General features: G+C 38.9%; 2 protein-coding genes across 7 annotated transcripts in view; one reads left to right on the plus strand and one right to left on the minus strand.

The window, feature by feature from the left end:
• SMC4 (structural maintenance of chromosomes 4) overlaps positions 1 to 3,094 on the plus strand; it is a 34,231-nt gene extending 31,137 nt beyond the window's left edge. For all 6 annotated transcript variants that reach the window (XM_086392463.1, XM_086392434.1, XM_086392454.1 and 3 more), the window contains 3 exons: positions 31 to 263; positions 781 to 964; positions 1,405 to 3,094. In XM_086392463.1, the coding sequence (XP_086248589.1) occupies positions 31 to 263; positions 781 to 964; positions 1,405 to 1,557 (570 nt within the window). In that variant the 3' untranslated portion in view covers positions 1,558 to 3,094. The remainder of the gene's footprint in view (positions 1 to 30; positions 264 to 780; positions 965 to 1,404) is intronic.
• Positions 2,638 to 18,128, minus strand: TRIM59 (tripartite motif containing 59). Its single transcript, XM_086392561.1, has 3 exons — positions 18,010 to 18,128; positions 17,000 to 17,072; positions 2,638 to 5,966 (listed from the first exon to the last, which is right to left on the minus strand). The coding sequence occupies exon 3, from the start codon at positions 5,961 to 5,963 to the stop codon at positions 4,755 to 4,757; it is 1,209 nt and encodes a 402-aa protein (XP_086248687.1). The 5' UTR covers positions 5,964 to 5,966; positions 17,000 to 17,072; positions 18,010 to 18,128; the 3' UTR covers positions 2,638 to 4,754.
• Positions 18,129 to 22,981: the final 4,853 nt, after the last annotated feature.

Raw genomic sequence — 22,981 nt, forward strand, 5'->3', positions numbered from 1 at the left:
TATAACGTTTTTCTCATATTCTTTTCGTAGGAAGAATTATATTTACAACGGGTAGCAGAATTGGACAAAATTACTAATGAAAGAGATAATTTTAGACAGGCATATGAAGATCTTCGAAAACAAAGACTTAATGAATTCATGGCAGGTTTTTACATAATAACAAATAAATTAAAGGAAAATTACCAAATGCTTACTTTGGGAGGTGATGCTGAGCTGGACCTTGTAGACAGCATGGATCCTTTCTCTGAAGGAATCACATTCAGGTTTGTAATGATGCCATATACCAAGTTTTGGATTATTCTGTTAACATCTCTGTACATATTCTCCAAACTTAGTATTCTTTAGGGGTGGGATGTGACAGTTAAGTCTACAGCATATTTTATTTGATAAATACTGGTTTGCCTACAGGCTTCCTGTGTAGCTCAGCTGGTAAAGAATCCACCTGCAACGCAGGAGGAGACCCTGATTCAACTCTTTGGTCAGCAAGTTCCCCTGGACAAGGGATAGGCTACCCACTCCAGTATTCATGGGAAACAGGAAGAATAGTAAGAATTACTTACTGATCTACTGTTTAAACCTTAAATTTTTGTTAGGTGTTCTTATGTGTTCATCCTCCAAAAATATTTTTATAAAATAACCCACCAAGAATTTATATTAATGAAAAAGCAAGTTAGGTATTTCCAAGGAAGGTGGTAGAAGCCAATTAAAGGAAACAAATCACAGAGTCTTAATTTAGCTTTCCAAGTAATTTAAGTGATGAGACTTTCTTAATTATTTCAGTGTTCGACCACCTAAAAAAAGTTGGAAGAAGATCTTCAACCTTTCAGGAGGAGAGAAAACACTTAGTTCATTGGCTTTAGTGTTTGCTCTTCATCACTATAAACCCACTCCCCTGTACTTCATGGATGAGATTGATGCAGCCCTTGATTTCAAAAATGTTTCTATTGTTGCATTTTACATATATGTAAGTAATCATTTAGAGCTTTTCATTGTGAAAATTATGTGTTCCCTAAACATTACACATGGAATTGTTTGGCTTCTTTTGAGCTTCTGCCATTCTCTATTCCCATGGTATTCACGGAGACCTCTTTATTTGAGCAAAATAGTTCCATTTTGGAAAAGTTAAATGTAAATGTAAATTAGTAGCAGAAACACAGGTACAACTTTTCTCTTTTCCCAGATCTTTTTTCTACTAGGCAACTATCCTTCCAAATACCTGAGTTCTTCTCTAACCCAGATACTATCATGAATTATCCATGTTGTCATTGTTCATATTAATTAGCAATGTTATGTTCAATTTATTGCCCAAGAAATATTTTAGGGAAGTAAAGTTAGATCTTTATTAGTCATACATTTACATATCTATGTGTAATTTTTCTAATTTATTCTGTTTTTTCTCTTTAGGAACAAACAAAAAATGCCCAGTTCATAATAATTTCTCTTCGAAATAATATGTTTGAGATTTCAGATAGACTTATTGGAATTTACAAGACATACAATATAACAAAAAGCGTTGCAGTAAACCCAAAAGAAATTGCATCTAAAGGACTTTGCTAAACTTGCTTAATCTGAAGATTTTTCATATCTTACCATAGATTCAACATATTGTATTTCTCTATGTAAAGGGTTATAAATTATATAAAATACCTATTCTTAAATTGTATCATATAGTTTCTATTTTATGCTGTTAATTAAGAGATGTTACAAGTTTAATAAAATATTCTCTATGCCTGTTTCTAAGAGATTGTAAGAATCTGACAGTTTTGTAAGTGGCAACTATGGAGAAAATAAGATGCCTGGACTATCAGATAACTTCCCCTTATGCAGAGTTAAAAGTATATTACTTTGATGAACAGTACAGTTGTAAACTAAACCATGTTAAACCAGTGATTCTGAATTGCAAGAATGAGAATTTTAATATTATACATTCTTAAACTCAGTGTGCTTGACTGTTTAAAACATTTGTGAAAGGGCCAGCAAATGTCTGAATAACTTGAGTGGGTATATATACCCACTATAGTTGCTTCAGAAAAAGAATGATTTAAGTGTATAAGGGTTAATTTCTTTAGTATAAATGGAAATTAGGATACAGTACTGTTTGTCCATTAAGTTGTCAAAGGCTTTCTTGTTACTGTGTTACACTGCATTAACTCAAAAATATACTACTGGAAATAAGCTGGCAACCACTTCATTTTCAGAAAAATCCTGGTATTGAATCAGAAGTCTGGTCTAAGCTATTTGGTTTCTAGATAGCCTGAGGAATTAAAATTTAAAATTACCTTGTTATTCATAGTGCATTGTTTAGGTACTAAAACCCAACAAAGACAGTCTGTATCATAATCAGTAAGATGTAAATACATGAGCATGAACTTAAATAAAGTAAGATCTAAAATTCAAGTATGGTCATTTGTTTTAAGATTATACAAAGGAAAGGTAACTAGAAAAAAGTATCAGTATAATCAAAGTCTTTTCATTGGTGAGAACAGAGATGAATTTATTATTTTTTATGTTTTCATAACCAATAGAATAGTAAAGTGTAGTGCTTTTAAAAAGTTAAAGTAGATAATGCCTATAGCCCATATGAAAATTCCACATCAACCACTCCTGAGTTTCAGCACCTTATTAACCACTCAATGCAAAGATCCAAATGAGTTTATTACAATGTAAACTTTTGTTATACATAAAAACTTAGAAATGAAGATTCAAGATTATATACTTCAAATTTTACAATCTCACCCTCAAAAATACAAAAGGGAAGAGCATGTATGAGTTACTTGTATATTGGATTATTCATGCAGACTACATAAGGTTAAAAGTATTGTTTATTAAAAACTGGCAAGTTATAAAAAAAATGAATGTCAAACCTAAAATGTTTCCATTTTTAGCTGTGATTCATAGACATGTTAGAAATCCTAGTAAAAATCTTGGTTTAAATTCTTTAAAGGTAACGCAACAGGTGAACTCTTAAAAAATACATGAGTCTCTCATACTAAACATATGGCTTTGGCAATTTTGTATCTGTTTGCTAATATACAAAAAAGCAAGGATTAATATTTCAGAAATGTGAGATTAAAATTATATGTATTCCAAAACATATGTGGCATTTTTGTGTTCTTTAATCAAGTCAGTGCAACTCCAGGCTTAAGTTGGTGTGTAGCTGTATACACATCTTACCTCCAAATGTTCTTTGCTCACACAACATTTAGTTGTGCTATTCGGATCATGAACTGAGTACAGCCAGCCATCTTTAGACTTTTTCTCAGCAGATAAGGTCTTAAGAGTATTCTAGAACTGGTGCCTGATTACAGCCACCTCTGTAGGACCATGAGCATGCAGCTCCTAAACATGCTATCTACTTGGAATTTTGGGAAGTGAGCTTGTACTTAGGGTTGGATGGACAAAAGTGTCAATAAGTCCTACCAGGACCACAATTCAGTCCTTGTTAAAAAACGGAACTACATCAAAGGGATTTGACTTAGGTAGCTAGGCAGACTCCCCTTACAATTCAAGAAAGTAACATCAAATTATTGGTGCTTTGGCATTAGCGTCATGTGTGGATGTGAGAGTTGGACTATAAAGAAAGCTGAGCGCTGAAGAACTGATGCTTTTGAACTGTGTTGGAGAAGAGTCTTGGGAGTCCCTTGGACTGCAAGGAGATCCAACCAGTCCATCCTAAAGATCCGTCCTGGGTGTTCATTGGAAGGACTGACGTTGAAACTGAAACTCCAGTACTTTGGCCACTTGATGCGAAGAGCTGACATTTGAAAAGACCCTGGTGCTGGGAAAGATTAAGGGCAGGAGGAGAAGGGGACAACAAAGGATGAGATGGTTGGATGGCATCACCAACTCAATGGACATGGGTTTGGGTGGACTCTGGGAATTGGTGATGGACAGGGAGGCCTGGTGTGCTGTGGTTCATGGGGTCGCAGAGTCAGACACAACTGAGCGACTGAACTGAACTGGCATTAGCATAAAAGACTTGAAAATTTTAAGACAATTTTAAAGACATACAGTTAACATGATGCCATCCAAACATAATGAGGGTGGGATGTATCAATATTTCCCAAGAACTGATTTTACTACAAAGACTACACAAAAGTCAAATATCAATACAATCCTAAAATAAATTTACATGAATCATAGGACAGTAAGTGCTAGGAAATGTTACTATTTTGTCCCTAACAACACTTAAGCAACAGTTTTATTAGTAATGAATATTACAGAAACTGTAGGCTCTTAAACACACTAATGTGTGCATCAGGTACATTTGATCAAACATATCTTTAACATCAGCAATCCCCTATCACTTTGACTTAGCTACTTGAATATAAAACCTCTTCTCACCATCTTTATTTGCCCATTCAAAAGTATTTTGACATCTTTTAATTAAAAACTATGTATACACAAAGAACTGCAAAGCCAACCACTGCAGTACATAATGCTAAAACACTACTGGTATAAGAATGTTAAAACAGTCAACCTTACAAACCAATAAAAATGGGATAATGTATTAATACTTAAGTTATCATTAGAGTTTGTTCTGGTTTTCAGAAAATCAGACATTGTCTCATTTCTAACTTCTGATGACACATTTTCTATTCAACAGAAACATAAGAGGGATTATTCTGTTGCAATTCTAACAAACTTTAGCCTGCTATTTTATTTATCCAAGTTACCCCTATATTCCTCTATTTAGTGATGGTCATTAGCCTCTGCTGTACAGAATAAACCTTAAATAATCCAGATTAGAATGTTCAATGAGAAATTATTTTCCACATGAATTCCTTCAGTAAATATACAGTGTGACATAGTATATTCTTTAAATTATGCACATTCTTAGATAAACTTTGGTAAACAGAGAGAGAGACTTCAGAAAAACATATTGAAGTGATTTCATTTAAAAAGGTTATGATGTGTTGGTTAAAAAAGAGGATCAGCATCAGTATTACTGAAATTAGTGTAACTATAACAATGTTTAGAATCTTAAAAAATTCAACTTTTTCGTCTTTATCAGGCCAGGCACAGGGAATCCTTTTTGAAGAGATCTTCATTTCAGGAATAAGAAGTTTCTTAATTTGTCCAATTTCTGTTCTGCTCCAATCTTCTTTCAATACTTGGCTTACTCGAGGATAAATTTCAACAGGTTGGACGTTAGGAAGTGGTCTTTGTTTCAAGACGTGCACACGTTGGCGGACGTCGTCAACTTTTTCAAGAAATTTAAGTGGAGCCTCTTCTTGTAAAGATGTTGTCAGTGTCACTAATTCAAGCTGCTGCTCTCTTATTTCTTTCATTCTTTCAATTTGTGGAGTATATTCTTGATTAATCAGATTGCCAACATCACAAAGAGCTGTTAGGAAAATTTTTTTTTTCTGTTCTAATGTATCACTAAGCTCCTTAAAATACTGGAGAACAACTTCCTTATCACCTTGGACCATTTTCTCTGAATGAGATTTTTGTTCTTCTAGCTTCTCAATAAGACAAGTAAGATCTGTCCAGTGTGTGTCAGTTAACTGTTCAAGCAGTTTCTGAGGTGTGTCCTTTTCTTTCATATAGGCACTCTGAAGGTCATCTATAGGATGACCGTGATGTTGACCTATGGTAAGGCAATGACCACAAACCAATTTTTTATCCAGGAGACAGTAAACATTTAAGGGCTGCCTATAATGCTCAGGGCAGGTGATGATATCCGGATGGTCTTCTTGCTGGTACTTTTCAATAATAGCCCTTAATGCAAAATTAACAGGTAAAGATTCAATACCACTTGGAGCAATTTCAATAATACTTCTGCAGTTAGGGCACTTGAGTGGAATGCGTAAAGGTCTCCATATATAAAAGTTACCAGTTGCCTGTAGCACATTTTCCAAACAATTTCTACAAAATGTATGAGAGCACGGTAGTACCCGAGGATCTTCAAAAATACTGTAACAAATGGGACATGTTAATTCATCCTCAAAATTGTGCATTTCCTGTCGAGAGAAAAAAGTATTTTAATTCTACATATAACAAAGACATATTTGCATACATTATATAAAGTTTTAAGTGTTAACCTACAAACAATATATCATACTTGTCATTTACAAGAGGATATTTACTAAGATTTCAAAAATGATTTTCTATATAATTTAATTCCTAATACTGATTATTGATAACCTTTAAGAGGTCACTTTGGGGTGTTCTGTTGGAAGTCTACCTAATGACTATAAATAGTCTGAGCAACTTTTTACATTCTAAGATGCTAAAATCAAAACTATACACAAGTAATGAATAGACAGAACTAAATGTTAAATAACAAGTTGATTCTTAGCAAAATTACATTCTTCAATTCATATTCCCAGTTGACTCAACCACAGTTTCTAAAGTAAGTTACTAAATTTCTAACTGTTCTATAAATTTCTCAGGTTCTTGAATTGGAATTCTAATGTATGTGCTTAAAGCCCTGAATCAGCACAGTGTAATATTCTAAAGTAATGTTAATTTGAAGATTCAGAAAGGGAAAACATTTCTGAATTAGTCCTGGCAATAAAGTTTGAAAGATGAAGTGTTGATAGTGGTAATTATGAATTACTGACCACTAGAGAAGGCAATGGCACCCCACTCCAGTACTCTTGCCTAGAAAATCCCATGGGTGGAGGAGCCTGGTGGGACGGGGGAGCCTGGTGGGCTGCCGTCTATGGGGTCGCACAGAGTCCGACACGATTGAAGTGACTTAGCAGCAGCAGCAACAGCAGCAGAGCATAGTGCTAAAGAATGCCATTAGTTATCTTTCCTTTAGGAAAGAAATCCAGCAACAGTTCAGAGATCCTCTCTGACACAAGTAACTTCACTTCTTTGCAAGCTATTACTGGTTATTTCCAACAAGCCTTCCAAGTGCCATTCTTGTAAAATCATCCTCTATAAAAACTGTTAGGAGTTTCAATAAACAACATCTACAAATAACTAATTGTACTTTTAATAAACATAAAAACCTCTTCAGTCTTTATAGCTCTATGCGCCCCCTCTTCACCATGTGCAAAACCAAACTCTTTCAAGCCTGAACTTGAGTCCCACCTCCTTCCCCAGATTTGGTCCCCTATTAATCTCACTGAACACTACACTTCTACTTTCTAGCTCTTAGATGGACTTTATTTAAAAGACTTGTGGGGATATTCCCTGGTGGCCCAGTGGTTAGGACTTGGTGCTTTCACTGCCAAGGCCCATGTTTGACACCTGGTTGGGGAACTAAGATCGTGCAAGGTGTGTGGCATAGCCAAAAAAACAATAATAAAGGATTTTGTAACATTTTTCTATACATTAGAATATATGCCTGCAGTAAGTGCAGACACTGTGTCTAAGTGCAGAACCTGACACAACAGGCATTCACTCAACACTGGTTGAATAAACACTGCCCCTTAAGAGACCAATGCTGATAAAATGTCAGACCTTAGTTTTAGGGTTTTTATTTTAAAACAGCAAAATTTCTGCTTAGGAAAAGTTCTATCAAGTATACATCTGAAAACAGAAAACACACCATTCAGACTAACAGCATTAAGAACTACAATGAGCCAGGATGTGTGAGACTAATCAGCCTGAACTGTGAAGCATTTCAGAAAACAAAACTGGGCAACAGAACAGAAGGTGACATTCACTGCAGGTAAATTCAAGCGCCTACATGTTGGGAAGCCTTTATGATCATCTTGTACCTAACAGAGCTCTGAAATCGAAAAACCACCCAAGAAAAACAAAACATTTTTTCAGTTTAAGTGATGTCAGAATTCATAATGAAGAAATAAACAGAATAATATTTTGCAAAGGAATAAAATTTGAACAATGGACATATATTCAATTTAGATTTAATATTAGAGTTATTTAATTCAAGTATCAAAAAGTAACCCTAAAACTGAACACAGTATTTCCCTCCAAAGCTTCCCTCCAAAATCCTATACTTGTTAAAAAGTTAGAAAACATTTTCCCTGGGAACCCATTTAAGGATCCCAAAAGTTCAACTTTTTTTAGAAGGATATTCAAAATAACCATATTGTAAAGAAAATATCATCTCTTGAACTTACACAAAATGTAAGCATTAGATATCCTGGTCTAATACAGCAAATATAGAACATCTACAACACTTTCTAGAACTAACGCAAAAAAAAGATGTCCTTTTCATCATAGGGCCTGGAATGTAAAAATTTTTAGACAAAGTCAAGAGATATCTGGAGTAACAGGCAAGTTTGGCCTTAGAGTACAAAATGAAGCAGGGCAAAGGCTAACAGTTTTGTCAGGAGACCATGTTGGTCATAGCAAACACCCTCTTCCAACAACCCAAGAGACAACTCTACACATGGACATCACTAAATGGGAAAAGCTCTACACAGTCAGCAAAAACAAGACCTAGAGCTCACTGGCTCAGATCATCAGCTGCTTTTTTGTAAAATTCAGGCTTAAATGAAGAAAACCACTAGCCATTCAAGTATGACCTAAATTAAACTCCTTATGATTATACAGTGGAGGTGACGAATGTGTGTTAGTCACTGTTGTGTCCAACTCTGTGATCCCACAGACTGTAGCCCGCCAGGCTTCTCTGTCGATGGAATTCTCCAGGCAACAATACTGGAGTGGATTCCAATTCCCTTCACCAGAGGAACTTCCCAACCCAGGTCGAACCCTGGTCTCCTTCCTCACAGGCAGATTCTTTACCATTTGAGCTACAGCGTAGTCCCTGGAGGTGACGAAAAGATAGAATTAGATCTGGTAGACAGAGTGCCTAAAGAACTATGGATGGAAGTCACTGAAAAAGAAATGCAAAAAGGCAAAGTGGCTGCCTAAGGAGACTTTACAAATAGCTGAGGAAAGAAGAAAAGTGAAAGGTAAAGGAGAAAGGGAGCGATATACCCAACTGAATGCAGAGTGCCAGAGAAGAGCGAGGAGAGAGAAGGCGGCCTTTAAGAGAACAACGCAAAGAACAGAGGAAAACAATACAATGACAAAGACTGGAGATCTCTTCAAGAAAATGAGAGATATCAAAGAGAACATTTCATGCAAGGATAGACACAATAAAGGACAGAAATAGTATGGACTGAACAGAAGCAGAAAGATTAAGAAGAGATGGCACGAATACACAGAACTATACAAAAAATCCCTTAATGACCCAGATAACCACAATGATGTGGTCACTCACCTAGAGCCAGACATCTTTAGAGTGTGAAGTCAAGTGGGCCTCTAAGTGATGCTTTCTAAAAGCATCTCTGCATCACTATAAAGAAAGCTAGTGGAGGTGTTGGAACCCCAGCTGAGCTACTTAAAATTCTAAAAAATAATGCTGTTAAAGTGCCACACTCAAAATGTCAGCAAATTTAGAAAACTCAGCAGTGGCCACAGGACTGGAAAAGGTCAGTTTTCATTCCAATCCCAAAGAAGGGCAATGCCAAAGAATGTTTGAACTACCATATGATTGTGTTCATTTCACATGCTAGCACAGTAATGCCCCAAAATCCTTCAAGCTAGGCTTCAACAGTACATGAACTGAGAACTTCCAGATGTACAGGCTGGGTTTAGAAAAGGCAGAGGAACCAGAGATCATTGTCAACATCCACTGGATAATAGAAAAAGCAAGAGAATTCCAGAAAAACATCTAATTCTGCTTCACGGACTATGCTAAAGCCTTTGACTTTGTAGATCACAACAAACTGGAAAATTCTTAGAGAGATGGGAATACCAGACCACCTTACCTGTCTCCTGAGAAACCTGTATGCAGGTCAAGAAGCAACAGTTAGAACCAGACATGGAACTGACTGGTTCCAAATTGGGAAAGGAGTATCTTCAGGCTATATATTGTCACACTGCTTATTTAATTTATATGCAGAGTAAATCATGCAAAATGCCGGAATGGATGAAGCACAAGCTGAAATCAAGATTGCCAGGAGAAATATCAACAACTTCAGATATGCAGATCATACCATGGTAATGGCATAAAGTGAAGAGATACTATAAAGCCTCTTGATGAGGGTGAAAAAGAAGCATGAAAAAGCTGGCTTGGAACTCAACATTAACAAAACCAAGATCATGGCATCCGGTCAAACAGAAGGGGAAAACATGGAAGGAGTGACATATTTTATTTTCTTGGGCTCCAAAATCACTGTGGATGGGGACTGCAGCCATGAAATTGAAAGACACTTGTTCCTTGGAAGGAAAGTTATGACAAACCTACTGCAAGCATGCATGCTCAGTCACGTCTGATTCTTTACGACCCCATGGACTGTAGCCCTCCTCTGTCCACGGGATTATCCAGGCAAGAATACTGGAGTAGGTTGCCATGCTCTCCTCCAGGGGATCTTCCCGACCCAGGGATCAAATCCAAGTCTTCTGCACTGGCAGGTAGATTCTTTACCACTGAGCCACCTGGGAAGCTCAAGACAACCCTAGACCACATATTATAAAGCAGAGACATCACTTTACCAACAAAGGTCTATACAGTCAAAGCTATGGTTTTTTCAGTAGTCATGTATGGATATGAGAATTGGACCATAAAGAAGGCTGAGTGCTGAAGAATGGATGCTTTCAAATCATGGTGCTGGAGAAGATTCTTGACAGTCCCTTGAATTACAAGGAGATCAAGCCCATCAATCCTAAAGGATATCAACCCTGAATACTCATCGGAAGGATTGATTCTGAAACTGAAGCTCTAATACTTTGGCCACCTGAAGCAAAGAGCCAACTCATTGGAAAAGACCCTGATGCTGGGAAAGACTGAAGGCAAAAGAAAAAGGGGTCGAAAGAGGATGAGATGGTTAGATAACAATACCAACTCAAAAGACATGAATTTGAGCAAACTCCAGGAGATAGTGGAAGACAGAGGAGGAGCCTGGCGTGCTACAGTCCATGGGGTCGCAGAGAGTCAGACATGACTTAGTGACTGAACAACTAATAGCATATATTTTTAATAAAATTTAATCAGAAATGTGTAGATAAAGATACAGAAATCAAATCTACTCTCAGATTACCTTCTTCTAGCTGTTACGAAAAACTGATTTTAGCCAACACATTCATGAGAAGTGAAGACTGGCTAACAGAAGTAAGCCTGATTGAAAATAACTATTAATATGCAAGGTCAGGAACTTCCTAACTCTGGGTGCTGCCTGAGAAACAGAAGATTAAAGTGGCTATCATGCTTAGGAGCTAGTTCTTCCAGAAACTAGTATGAAATTTTATGTACCAGAAATTTTCCATAACCAGCCTAGACTCTTGATGGGGGGAAAAGGAGCAAAAAACTTTTCCAATAAGTATTTTCTGGGTTGAGTATCTTGGATTTAGCTATGTTGTGTGTAACAACACCACTGGAAACTAGAAGACAATGAAGCAATTCTTTAATAGGAAAACATGGCTTCCAACCTAAAATTCTACACCCAGAAAAAGTAAATTTTGAAAGTAGTCTAAAGATAGTTTGACACAAGAGGTCTCAAAACCCACTACCTGGGTTTTGAAACACCCACTACTTGCCATTTCTTAAAAAAAAAAAAACTACTGCAGGAAGACAAGAAAAATAAGAATTCTCACCAGGGTAACTGTGAAATGGAATCCTGGACAACTGTGCAGCAAGCCTAGAGAAAAAGTCTAGAGGAAGAAGACAGAAATCCAGAAGAAATGTCTTTAAGTAAATTAATGGAACAGACAATATTTCATGTGTCTGAACATACTGAGAGGTAATGAGAGAACTAAATGTAGGAGAAAATGATGGAATCATGAAAAGACAAAATATTATAGCATACTATATAACTCAGTTGTCCCATTAATCATAACATTATAAATATTAATACTGATTTTACCAAAAAGTATGACTGTTATGGATTGAATGTGTCTCCTGAAAATTCGTATGTTAAAATCCTAACCCTTAATGTGATAGTATAAATGAGGCAGAGGTAATTAGGTCTTGAGAGTTGAGCCCTCATGAATGAGATGAGCCCCTTAAAGGAAGAGATACAGAGCTTGCTCCCTCTCTTTCTCTGCTCTCTGCCATGTGAAAGCACAGCAGGAAGATGGCCATCTGCAAACCAGGAAGAGAGCTTTGGCCAGAACCTGACTGTGCCAGCATCCTGATCCTGGACTTCCTAGCCTACAAAACTGCAAGAAATCAATGATTGTTGTTTAAGAAATCAATGATTGTTGTTTAAGGTAGGTTTGTTATAACAGCTCAAATTAAGAAAATGAAAAAGTTATATTGGGGGGAGGAAATAGGGAAGGAAACAGTGTTTAAGAACTTATCTTAATCTTCCCTTATAAGAAGTCAATACATACCTAAAAATGAAAAATCAAGAAATCACATCAAAAGCCAATTATTTAGAAATATAGAAGCAATTCCAAAAGAAATATTTAAATGGAATGAAATAATTGCTTCTGGAGAGCAGGAATCAAGACTCGGGAACATGAGGGCAGGAGGCTGCTGCTTTCCATTATAAACCTAAATTCTCTTTTACTTTCAACAAATTAACAGGTAATTTAAAATATTAAAATTTTAAAGAAATAAAGACAATCCCACATGCATCTAGTCAGAAAATACACTCTAAAAAAAGGAAAATAAAAACATAATGATCTCAAAATTCTCTGGGAGACTATAATTTCTAAAGATGGCCACAAAAGTTATTTCTCAGGTATGTTATTCTGAGATGTGACTTTGCTGGTATTCTCTCAAGAGATGAAATCTATTCTCCCCTCAAAAAGATCTGGGCAAGACATGTGACTGCTCTGACCAACAGGATACAGTACTAGTGACGCGATGACAGTTCTGGATATAACCCGTAGGGAGCCTAGCAGATCGCTGCCTCTTTGCTATGTAAAAATTCTATCCTGCTCTGCTGATGAGGCCAAGTGGAGGAGCAGCAAGGTGCCAGACCCGTGAGTGAAAAAGTCATCTTGGACATCAGGCATCCAACCTTCTATTTGTTACACAGCAGTAGATAAACAGAACACCTCCAAAGCAACTAGAAATGATAAAAGACAATGTAGCAGTCAATACCCACAGGGGTCAGGAAGAAAAAGGATATGACCTCAGAATTCTCTACCCAGCCAAGATACAATTTATTCATTCATTAATAAACTAAACAAGTAATATAAAAAGGATTCATCTTTTTTAAAAAGGGGAAAAAACAGAAAATGAACCTAGGAAAAGCAAAAGAAAAGAACAATTCTAACTCGTGAAGAAAACTGTGAATTAGAAAACAGAAAACTGTAAGAATTGATAAACCCGAGGCCTGGCTCTTTAAATAAACAAACCTTTAGCTATCTATGACAGGAAGCCTCCAAGACAGACCTCTACCTCCCAGTTGTCACATCCTTTTGTAATTCCCTTCTCTTGAGTGTGGCTGGACTTAGTGACTCCCTTTTAACAAACAATACAGCAGATGTAACTTTAAGATTTTGTAATACCAGCCTTCAGTCTGGAATGCTCTGGCTCTCTCCAGCTCTCTTATATCACTCTCACCAAGGGAAGTAAGATGCCACGTTGCAAGCAGACCAAGGTCCACCGCTGTGGCAAGAAACTAAGAACCTTAGTCTAACAACCCCCAAGAACATGAAGACTGAAGCAACTACATAATGAGCAGATACTTCAGGTCCAGTAAAATCTGGCAATGACTGCAACATCACGAGAGACCATGGGCCAGAAGTGGACAGCTAAACTGCTCCGAGATTCCTGACCCAAGGGAACTGTTTTAATTTTTGTTTTAAGCTGCTAAAATGTGGGATTGGTTATGCAGCAATAAGGGGCTTCCCTGGTGGCTCAGATGGTAAAGAATCTGCCTGCAACGCAGGACACCGGGGTTCGATCCGTGGGTAGGGAAGATGTCCTGGAGTAGGAAATGGCAACCCATTCTAGTATTCTTGCCTGGAGAATCTCAAGGACAGATGAGCCTGGCAGGCTACTGTCCATCGAGTCGAAAAACAATTGGACATGACTGAGCGACTAAGCGTGCAATGCAACGCAAACAAGAGGGTTAAGAAAGAAACAACAAATGTACTAAGTTTAGCATTAAAAAAAGGAAATAAGCCAAAAATGGGAAAAGCCAAAATTATAGAGAATAGCTATTTGAAAGTCTACAAGAAATTAACTATTCTCTACTGTCAGTTCCAATACCAAAATTGACCAGAGAAGATAAAGAAAACCATGAGAGAAATTCACAAGCTGGGAAAGTGCTACTCTGGGGGAAAAAAAAGGCTCTGGAAAAAAAAAAGGTGGGAAAGGGAGAAAGCTTCTCTGGTGGGTTCATCCAAGTGGTTAAGAAACAATTACTTGTACTACTGCTGGAGAATACAAGATGGCAAGTTTGCAAACTGTTTTGAGGATAGTATATAACACAATTGCAAAACCTAACAAAGATAATTCAAAACTAAAAATAGAACAATTACAAAAATGGATACTAATGTAAAATCCTGAACACAATATTAGCAAAAACAAATCCTGATCACATTAAAAGAATACAGTACAGAACCAAATACAGTTCTTTCTGGAAATGTAAAGTTAACTCAGTAACAGAAAATTACTCGATTAGGTCAGTGGAGAAAAAAATGTATGATCACGTTAGACATGAAAAATGCACAGAATATAAAAGCCAATAAGCACTGTCTACAAAGACATAATAAAATGGTGGTTGCCAGGGGCTAGAGGGAGGAGAGTTGGAGAGTTATCATTTAATGAGTGCAGCTTCACTTTGGGAAGATGAAAATGTTCTGGAGACAGATAGTGATGGCTGCACAACAATGTGAAATGTACTTAATGCCACTGACTATACACTTAAAAATGGTTAAAATGGTAAATTATATGTAAGTTTTAAAAACATAAAAAAAATTTTAAAAATGTTTAAGTGTCTTGCCTATTATCCAGCCAGGCTCACCCCTGCCAAAGTAATTTTTAAACCAATTTCTATTATTCTATAATTTTAAAAAGCAAAAAAAATGACCCGTGTAAAATGTTATTTTCCTCCAGCGGGGACTAAGAGACAAAGGACAAACTGATAACTTAGTTCAAGATTTCCTGCTTCCCTTTTAAAAGTCACCAAGAAATATGAATATAAAAAAGAAATCTTTTCAGAAATAAACCTGAAGCTAAATCATCTACTTATAAATTATTTCTCAGATTTCTTGTGCTTAAGTGTAAAAACAAACACATTATTGAACTTCTAAAGTTTTCATGCAGTCTTTCTCCAGCAAGTTGATTTTCTATGGAGTCTCCACAGTGTCTAACCAGCTTATTATGTATGGTCAGCACTGACAGCAGATGATGGAGAACTGGGCATACCAAAAATATCATTCTCCTGTGTAAACTATTTTTTAAAAGCCTTAATTCCCTAATGCATTATTGTCTTTCATCTCTAAATATGAATGGTTATAAAACATTCATTACAGTTTACCACCTCTGAAGAGAAATCTGCTACATTATAGAGTTATATGACTTGCTCTAGTACTTAAGACAGTGAGTCAGCTGTAAGTCTGGGAAAATTCAAGAAGTGCCACCACCCAGTCTGGGTCTCACATCTTTGTGGCCCTGATTAAAAAAAAAAGAATAAATGTACAAAAATAATGAAGGCTCACCTAACTCAAAACAAACAAACAAAATTCTATGGTCAGATCTGATTTTAACTCTGCCCATTTGTATGTTTTCCTGCATTTTGACATCAACCCGTTCCCTCAAACTAAAAAAAGACCAGGCTCCTCTGTCCACAGAATTCTCCAAGCAAGAATCCTGGAATGGGTAGCCATTCCCTTCTTCAAGAGATCTTCCCGATCCAGGGATCAAACCCAGGTCTCCTGCATTATAAGCAGATTCTTCACCATTTAAGCCACTAGGGGAAGCCCATTAATGCAATTTAACAAGGAACTGATATGAGGAGTTAAGATTTTCTTTGCCTTTTTAAAAAATATTTTTCAAAGTGAAAATACACATTTGGTGGGGAAAAAAGCAACGTTAAAACTAACATCAACTAAGATCAAAATTTCATCTTGCCAGAGTAGCTAAACTATGGGCCCTTACTTTAAGGGATAGCTATTGTTATTGTTGTTTAGTCACTAAATTGTGTCCAACTCCTTTGCCACCCCAGGGACTGTAGCCTGCCAGGCTTCTCTGTCCACGCGATTTGCCAGGCAAGAATACTGGAACAGGTTGCAACTTCCTTCTCCAGGGGATCTTCCTGACTCAAGGATTGAACAGTGTCTCCTACATTACAGGCAGATTTCTCTCTTTTTTCTCCACCTCCCCCCACCCACCCAACCACCGCCCCCCCCCCCCGCCCCCACTGCTGAGCCATCAGGGAAGCCCCAAATGATAGCTACTTGGTGATTAAAAAGAAATGCAGTGGGGGAAAGAGAGGATGAAGAGGGAGTGTGTATGTGTATTTATACACATACTTACGGCTCATTCACACTGTTATATGGCAGAAACCAACACAACATTATAAAGCAATTATCCTCCAATTAAAAATGAAAATAAATAAAAAAGGAATGCAGGGCCTTCCCTGACAGTCCAGGGATTAAGACTTTGCTTTCCAATACAGGGGATGCTGGTTTCGATCCTTGGTCCAGGAGCTAAGATCCCACATGCACTGAAGCCAAAACCCAAAATGTAAGACAGAAGCAATATTATAACAAATTCAATCAAGAGTTTATAAAAAAGGTCCACACTGAAAAAAAACCTTAAAAAAAAAAAAAGGAATGCAGCAACGATATGTAAATGCATGGTAAAAAGGTACCCCAACAACTTAATAAATTCAACTTGCAGATCTCTAAGTGTTAAACGTGTGTGTCTGTATTAAGATGCACATATTCTTGTAAAATTTCCAGTAGCAGGGTAAACAAGAGTTAACAGGTCAGATAAGAGAGTTGTTTACTTTTCATTTCAAGATCCTTCTACATGGTTTGAATTTTACATACCACCAACATACACTTTTTTTAAAGAAAAGATTCAAAAATTTAAATCACCTTACAGTTTAAAAATTTACTGAAAATCTCTTTGGTATTCACTTAATCTCCCAGAACTTACCACTTAGTTGACTTTCTGGTTTGGAGACTGATATATATCTTCTTTAACTTTTTCGGATTCTTTTATCCTTATTCTGAAATAAAATTATTTTATCTTAATGTTCTAGATTCAAATTCTCAAAAAAACGTTAAGTACATGATAGGAAATATAACTATCTTTGATACTTACCTTCCCTGAGCCTCATTGTGTGTGTGTGTGTTTTTGACAAATATCAATAGCTGTGGAGTAGCAGGAGAGGTATTACTGTAACTTGAAAATCCCAACAAATCTGTGACCAAATAAACTGTCACAAAGGCCCTCTTTTTATAGCGTCAAGTGTCTAGAAAACATTAGCTAACAATGGTGATGACGGTGTAAACCTTCATGGTCCTGTTGGACTGCTGAGAGTTAAATGCAAGGCAAGAAGCACTCATAGGAATGAAAGGTTATGCCAGTTAAAGATCACAAGTCTTGATTTCAGTTATTCCCATCAGTACGTCTGTTAATCTCTCAGTTCTGCCACGTAAATGTTGAGAATCCCTGGAGGTGTTTTACCTAGGGCCTCTCACAACTGCCGTTTCACATCTGTAAGATGGGTGTAACTACACCTACCCTGTTAATTCCGGTGAGAACGTCTGCCAGAGAAGGGGCTCAAACACCAGGGCCCTTCACCTTCACTTTCTAGAAGGTTTCAGACAAATCCTTCCGGGCCTCTCCCCCAACGCGCCCCGCGGTCCTCCATCCACTCCGACCCCCGAGTGGTCTCACCCAGCTCGGCGGAGTACGGCCCCTTTCCCCACCCCACCACAGAGGGCCTTCTCTCTCGCGGAAATGCAGCTCCATCCTGGCGGGAGGGAAAACAAGGTTCCCCCAACTCTTCACCTAGGACAACAGGGAAGAGACGCAGGACCCAAGCCAGCCCTCGGAATTACCAAGCCTCAAACACACACAGTACACCAGCCTGGGCTACAAGCAAAGAGGAAGGACCCAGAGCCGCCTTTTCTGACATAAGAAATGTTCCTTAAACTCACCGTGAGGACGGGAAACCAGGCAACTCCACCAGCAGCAACAGAGCTGCACAGCCTCCGGACAGATGCTAAGGGCTGCTTGGCGTCCCCGCCCTCCTCTGCCCTGAGGCCTTCAGGTGCTCAGAAGAGGCGGAGCTCGGGCGCCTCACGACGCAGGCGCAGTCTCCCGGCAACCTTCAACTTCGTAGCCTCAGCCAATGAGAAAGAGCGCGGGGCCGCGGTTCGAAAGTAAACTGCCCACAGTTGGGGCTGAAGTCCGGGCACGGTCGCTAGGGCTCGGCTCGAGGCCGGCGGCGAGCTTTCTGCGCCTGCGCACTAGGAGGGGGTGCAGCTCTGGCGTTGCTCAGGCGCGCCGCAGGCTTTGCTTCAGCTGGCTGGGGCGCTTCTGGCTGCCGTGAGTCTGACCTGGAGTCCCTGTTGGGGCTTCTGGATGGCGTCCCGGGAGAGGCGGGGCCTGGCGGAGGCCTATGATTTCTACAAAAGATTCGTAGAACTACTTCTATTTTTTATTTTAACGTGGAGCCAAGTCGGCATGTCCTAATTCTAGACTTTAAAGCGCAGCGTCTTCCGTTGTGACTTCATTGGTTCCCAGCACCCTGAGGCGTCCTGAGCGCACAAGCACCCCAGTGAGCGAGCGCCATCCTCGCCTGAGCCCGTCTTTGCTTTTGTTTACAGCGTCTGGAGAGAAACCCATCAGAATACTTGTTTCCGCGTAGGAGAGGGCTTCTGATGACTGAGAATTCTCTTGTACTTAAAGAGAACTAACTCTGAGGGGTAGGGGGACCTTAAGACTCATTTAGGACCATTTCCCTCCGTATCACCCTACTACTACTACTTCTCTGCGTCACGCCTCCGCCGCGTCTCCACGATACGAAATTGTTGTCTGGAGATGACTATTGCACAGAATTCCTGATTTCCAATTTAATTTCTCCGCCAAATTCCTATTTCACGTTCTTAACCCCTAGAATTACAAAACAAACAGTTCAGTCCTTTCTCTTAAGAAACTTTATCCAGCTATATCTCAAGATACACTCTCATCACACTACCCTCTAAAATGTAGTTAGAAGTTATTTACTGTAGTAAATAAAGATGTGGACATCAGTATACTGTGTATTGCTAGTACTTTCAGATCTTAGGCTCTTTTACAGTAAATTACAAAAAAATATTAAACAAAATTTAGTATCAGTGAGTCCTGAGTCAATCTCAGATGTCTTCACCAGTTTAACTACTGAAAGGGTTACTTACATTGTGTGAATTCCAGTGCTATCCAAGCTATCCGCTGTTACACGGTGACATATATCCATTTATAGAATATATCATGAGAAACGCTGGACTGGAAGAAACACAAGCTGGAATCAAGATTGCCGGGAGAAATATCAATAACCTCAGATATGCAGATAACACCACCCTTATGGCAGAAAGTGAAGAGGAACTAAAAAGCCTCTTGATGAAAGTGAAAGAGGAGAGTGAAAAAGTTGGCTTAAAGCTCAACATTCAGAAAATGAAGATCATGACATCTGGTCCCATCACTTCATGGGAAATAGTTGGGGAAACAGTGGAAACAGTGTCAGACTTTATTTTGGGGGGCTCCAAAATCACTGCAGATGGTGACTGCAGCCATGAAATTAAAAGACGTTTACTCCTTGGAAGGAAAGTTATGACCAACTTAGATAGCATATTGAAAAGCAGAGACATTACTTTGCCAATAAAGGTCCGTCTAGTCAAGGCTATGGTTTTTCCTGTGGTCATGTATGGATGTGAGAGTTGGACTGTGAAGAAGGCTGAGCACTGAAGAATTGATGCTTTTGAACTGTGGTGTTGGAGAAGACTCTTGAGAGTCCTTGGACTGCAAGGAGATCCAACCAGTCCATTCTAAAGGAGATCAGCCCTGGGATTTCTTTGGAAGGAATGATGCTAAAGCTGAAACTCCAGTACTTTGGCCACCTCATGCGAAGAGTTGACTCATTGGAAAAGACTCTGATGCTGGGAGGGATTAGGGGCAGGAGGAGAAGGGGACGACAGAGGATGAGAAGGCTGGGTGGCATCACTGACTTGATGGACATGAGTCTAAGTGAACTCCGGGAGTTGGTGATGGACAGGGAGGCCTGGCGTGCTGTGATTCATGGGGTCGTAAAGAATCGGACATGACTGAGTGACTGAACTGAACTGAACTGATGCACATAGTTCAGAGAAGGCAATGGCACCCCACTCCAGTACTCTTGCCTGGAAAATCCCAAGGATGGAGGAGCCTAGTGGGCTGCAGTCCGTGGGATCACTAAGAGTCGGACACGACTGAGCGAGTTCACTTTCAGTTTTCAGTTTCCTGCATTGGAGAAGGAAATGGCAACCCACTCTAGTGTTCTTGCCTGGAGAATCCCAGGGACGGGGAAGCCTGGTGGGCTGCTGTCTATGGGGTCACACAGAGTCGGACACGACTGAAGCTACTTAGCAGCAGCAGCATGCACATAGTTGAATTTTCTCTTTCAATGTTGGAATCATTCTGATACACAGTTTTTAACTTGCTGTTGAAACAATATGTTGTGAATATTTTTCCATGGCAATAAATATAACATACTTCTATAAAACTATTCTCTTTTTTGAAAAAAAAAAGTGTAAGGGTGATGTTAACAATGGACTTTGGGTGATAATGATGTGTCCATGTAAATCCATCACTTGTAACAAATCTACCACTCTAGTAGAGGATGTTGATAATGGGGGAGACTATGCATGGCATGGGGCAGGAAATAATATATGGGATATCTCTACCTGCCCTTTGATTTTGCTGTGAACCTAAAATTGCTCTTAAAAAAAAAATAGTCTTTTTCTAAATTTAAAGTGTAATTGCCTCTAGAATGAATGAATATGGCTGACTAATGCTTTAAGCTCTAATTTTTTTCCACTTATGTTTTCCCCCTTCCCTTCCTTACCTAAAGAATTATGTATGTAGCAAGAAATCAGAAGTAATCTCTCCCTAGACTTATCTGGCTTTTGTTTTCCAAAAGCCTCAATCCACTGAGGTAAATAACATTTGACAGAGAGGCTGAATGTTTGGGAGAAGTAAAAAGAAGCCCCCAAATAAAGATTAATCAGGTCCTAGTGGAAGGAAGCTATGACGCCTAAAAGGAAGGGCTATTTCTGTTTCTACAAGGAGACTGGCTTAGAGGCCCATGGATTCCCAACTTGACCAAAGATTTCTATAACCAGCATGATCAGAGAGATACAAGAGCCTACAAAAACAGTGGCAGCCTCAGCATCACAGTCCACTTGATATACTGGGGTTTGTGGACTGTGATCCATGCATGCTAAAGAAGACAATGTTTGCCTGGAAAGGATGGACAGAAAGATAACTCTCAGATGCAGAAGTACATGCTCAAAATCCATAAGCTTAAAAATCTGAGGTGCTTAGGACATGGAAGCAACCTGGATGTCCATCAACAGATGAAGGGATACAGAAATTGTGGTACATGTATACAATAGAGTATTACTCAGCTATAAAAAAAGAATACATTTGTGTCAGTCCTAATGAGGTGGATGGACCTAGAGCCTATTATACAAGGTGAAGTAAGTCAGAGAAAGATAAATGTTATATATCAATGCATACATATGGAATTAGAAAGATGGTACTGATGAACCTGTTTGCAGGGCAGCAGTTGAGACAGACATAGAGAAGAGACTTGTGGACACAGTGGGGGAAGTGGGGATGGAACAGACTGAGAGAGTAGCGTGGAAACCTATACATTACCATGTGTAAAACAGATGGCAAGTGGGAATTTGCTGTGTGACACAGGAAGCTCAACCCAGTGCTCTGGACAATCTAGAGGGGTGGGATGGGGAGGGAAATGGGAGGGAGGTTCAGGAGGGGGGGGACATATTATACCTTTGGTTGATTCATGTTGATGTGTGGCAGAAACCAACACAATATTATAAAGCAATTATCCTCCAATTAAAAAAGGTTTAAATCTGAGGTGATAAAGTGCTCAGCTACCCCCAAAAATGGTGGGGAGGGAGAAAGTTCAGCTGCTTTGGGTCTATGCTTATATACTTGCAACAATCTCCTTTTGATAGAATATAGGGAAAGGATAAAAGATGAGAAATGTTTTGCAGTTATTAACAGGTGACACAAAGAGGAGGCAATAAAGCATGAATTTTATGACAAACTTTGGTGCTCAGGTCAGACTCCTGACTTAGATATTCTCTGTCTCAAGAAACAAAACAGGAGGCCTCAGTCACAGGAAGGTGCCCTGTAAGCAAGCTAAACACATTCTGATTTGGGGTTTCAATAGCTACCAAGTTTAAATACCCCTCTTCTGTCTCCCAGCACGTTGACCTCATGGAATTATATAGTATAGAGAATGTGAGGTTTTCCAAATTATAAGGCACCTGTGGTTGTTCATATCTAGGACATCAAAGAAAGCACAGCCACAACTGGTGCCATGATTACAGTGGTGGTGAATCAAGGGCGATGAACCAAGAGAACTTACCTAACAGTTTTGAGGTCATTTTATCTGGGAATAAAAAAGCATTCAAGGGGCTTCCCTGGTGGTCCAGTGGTTAAGAATTCACCTCCAATGCAGGGGACAAGGTTTGGGAAGATCCCACAGGCCTCAGGGCAACTAAGTCCATGTGCCACAACTACTGAAGCCCACATGCCTAGACCTTGCTCTGCAATAAGAGAAGCAAGCACAATGAGAAGCCCACGTACACTGACTAAAGAGTAGCTCCCGCATGCTGCAACTAGAGAAAGCCCGTGTGCAGTAACAAAGACCCAGTGCAAGCAAAAAAAAAATTTTTTTAATGTAGTTCCATTTTTTAAAAATGTCCTGACTAGAGACAGCGACTGAGGTAATGGGAGTGTGGGGGTGGGGGAAGCAGAAAGGAAGCAATTCAGAAATGGCCAACCTTGTACCTTCCCCAGGAGTCAGCAACCCTCTTGTAGCAGGTCTTACTTCCTTACCTGAGGGGGAGGCAGTACCTG

This window comes from Bos grunniens, chromosome 1 (genome assembly GCF_055505025.1).
Source record: "Bos grunniens cultivar Pamir isolate PY7600 chromosome 1, Bosgru_T2T1.0, whole genome shotgun sequence".
NCBI lineage: Eukaryota > Metazoa > Chordata > Mammalia > Artiodactyla > Bovidae > Bos > Bos grunniens.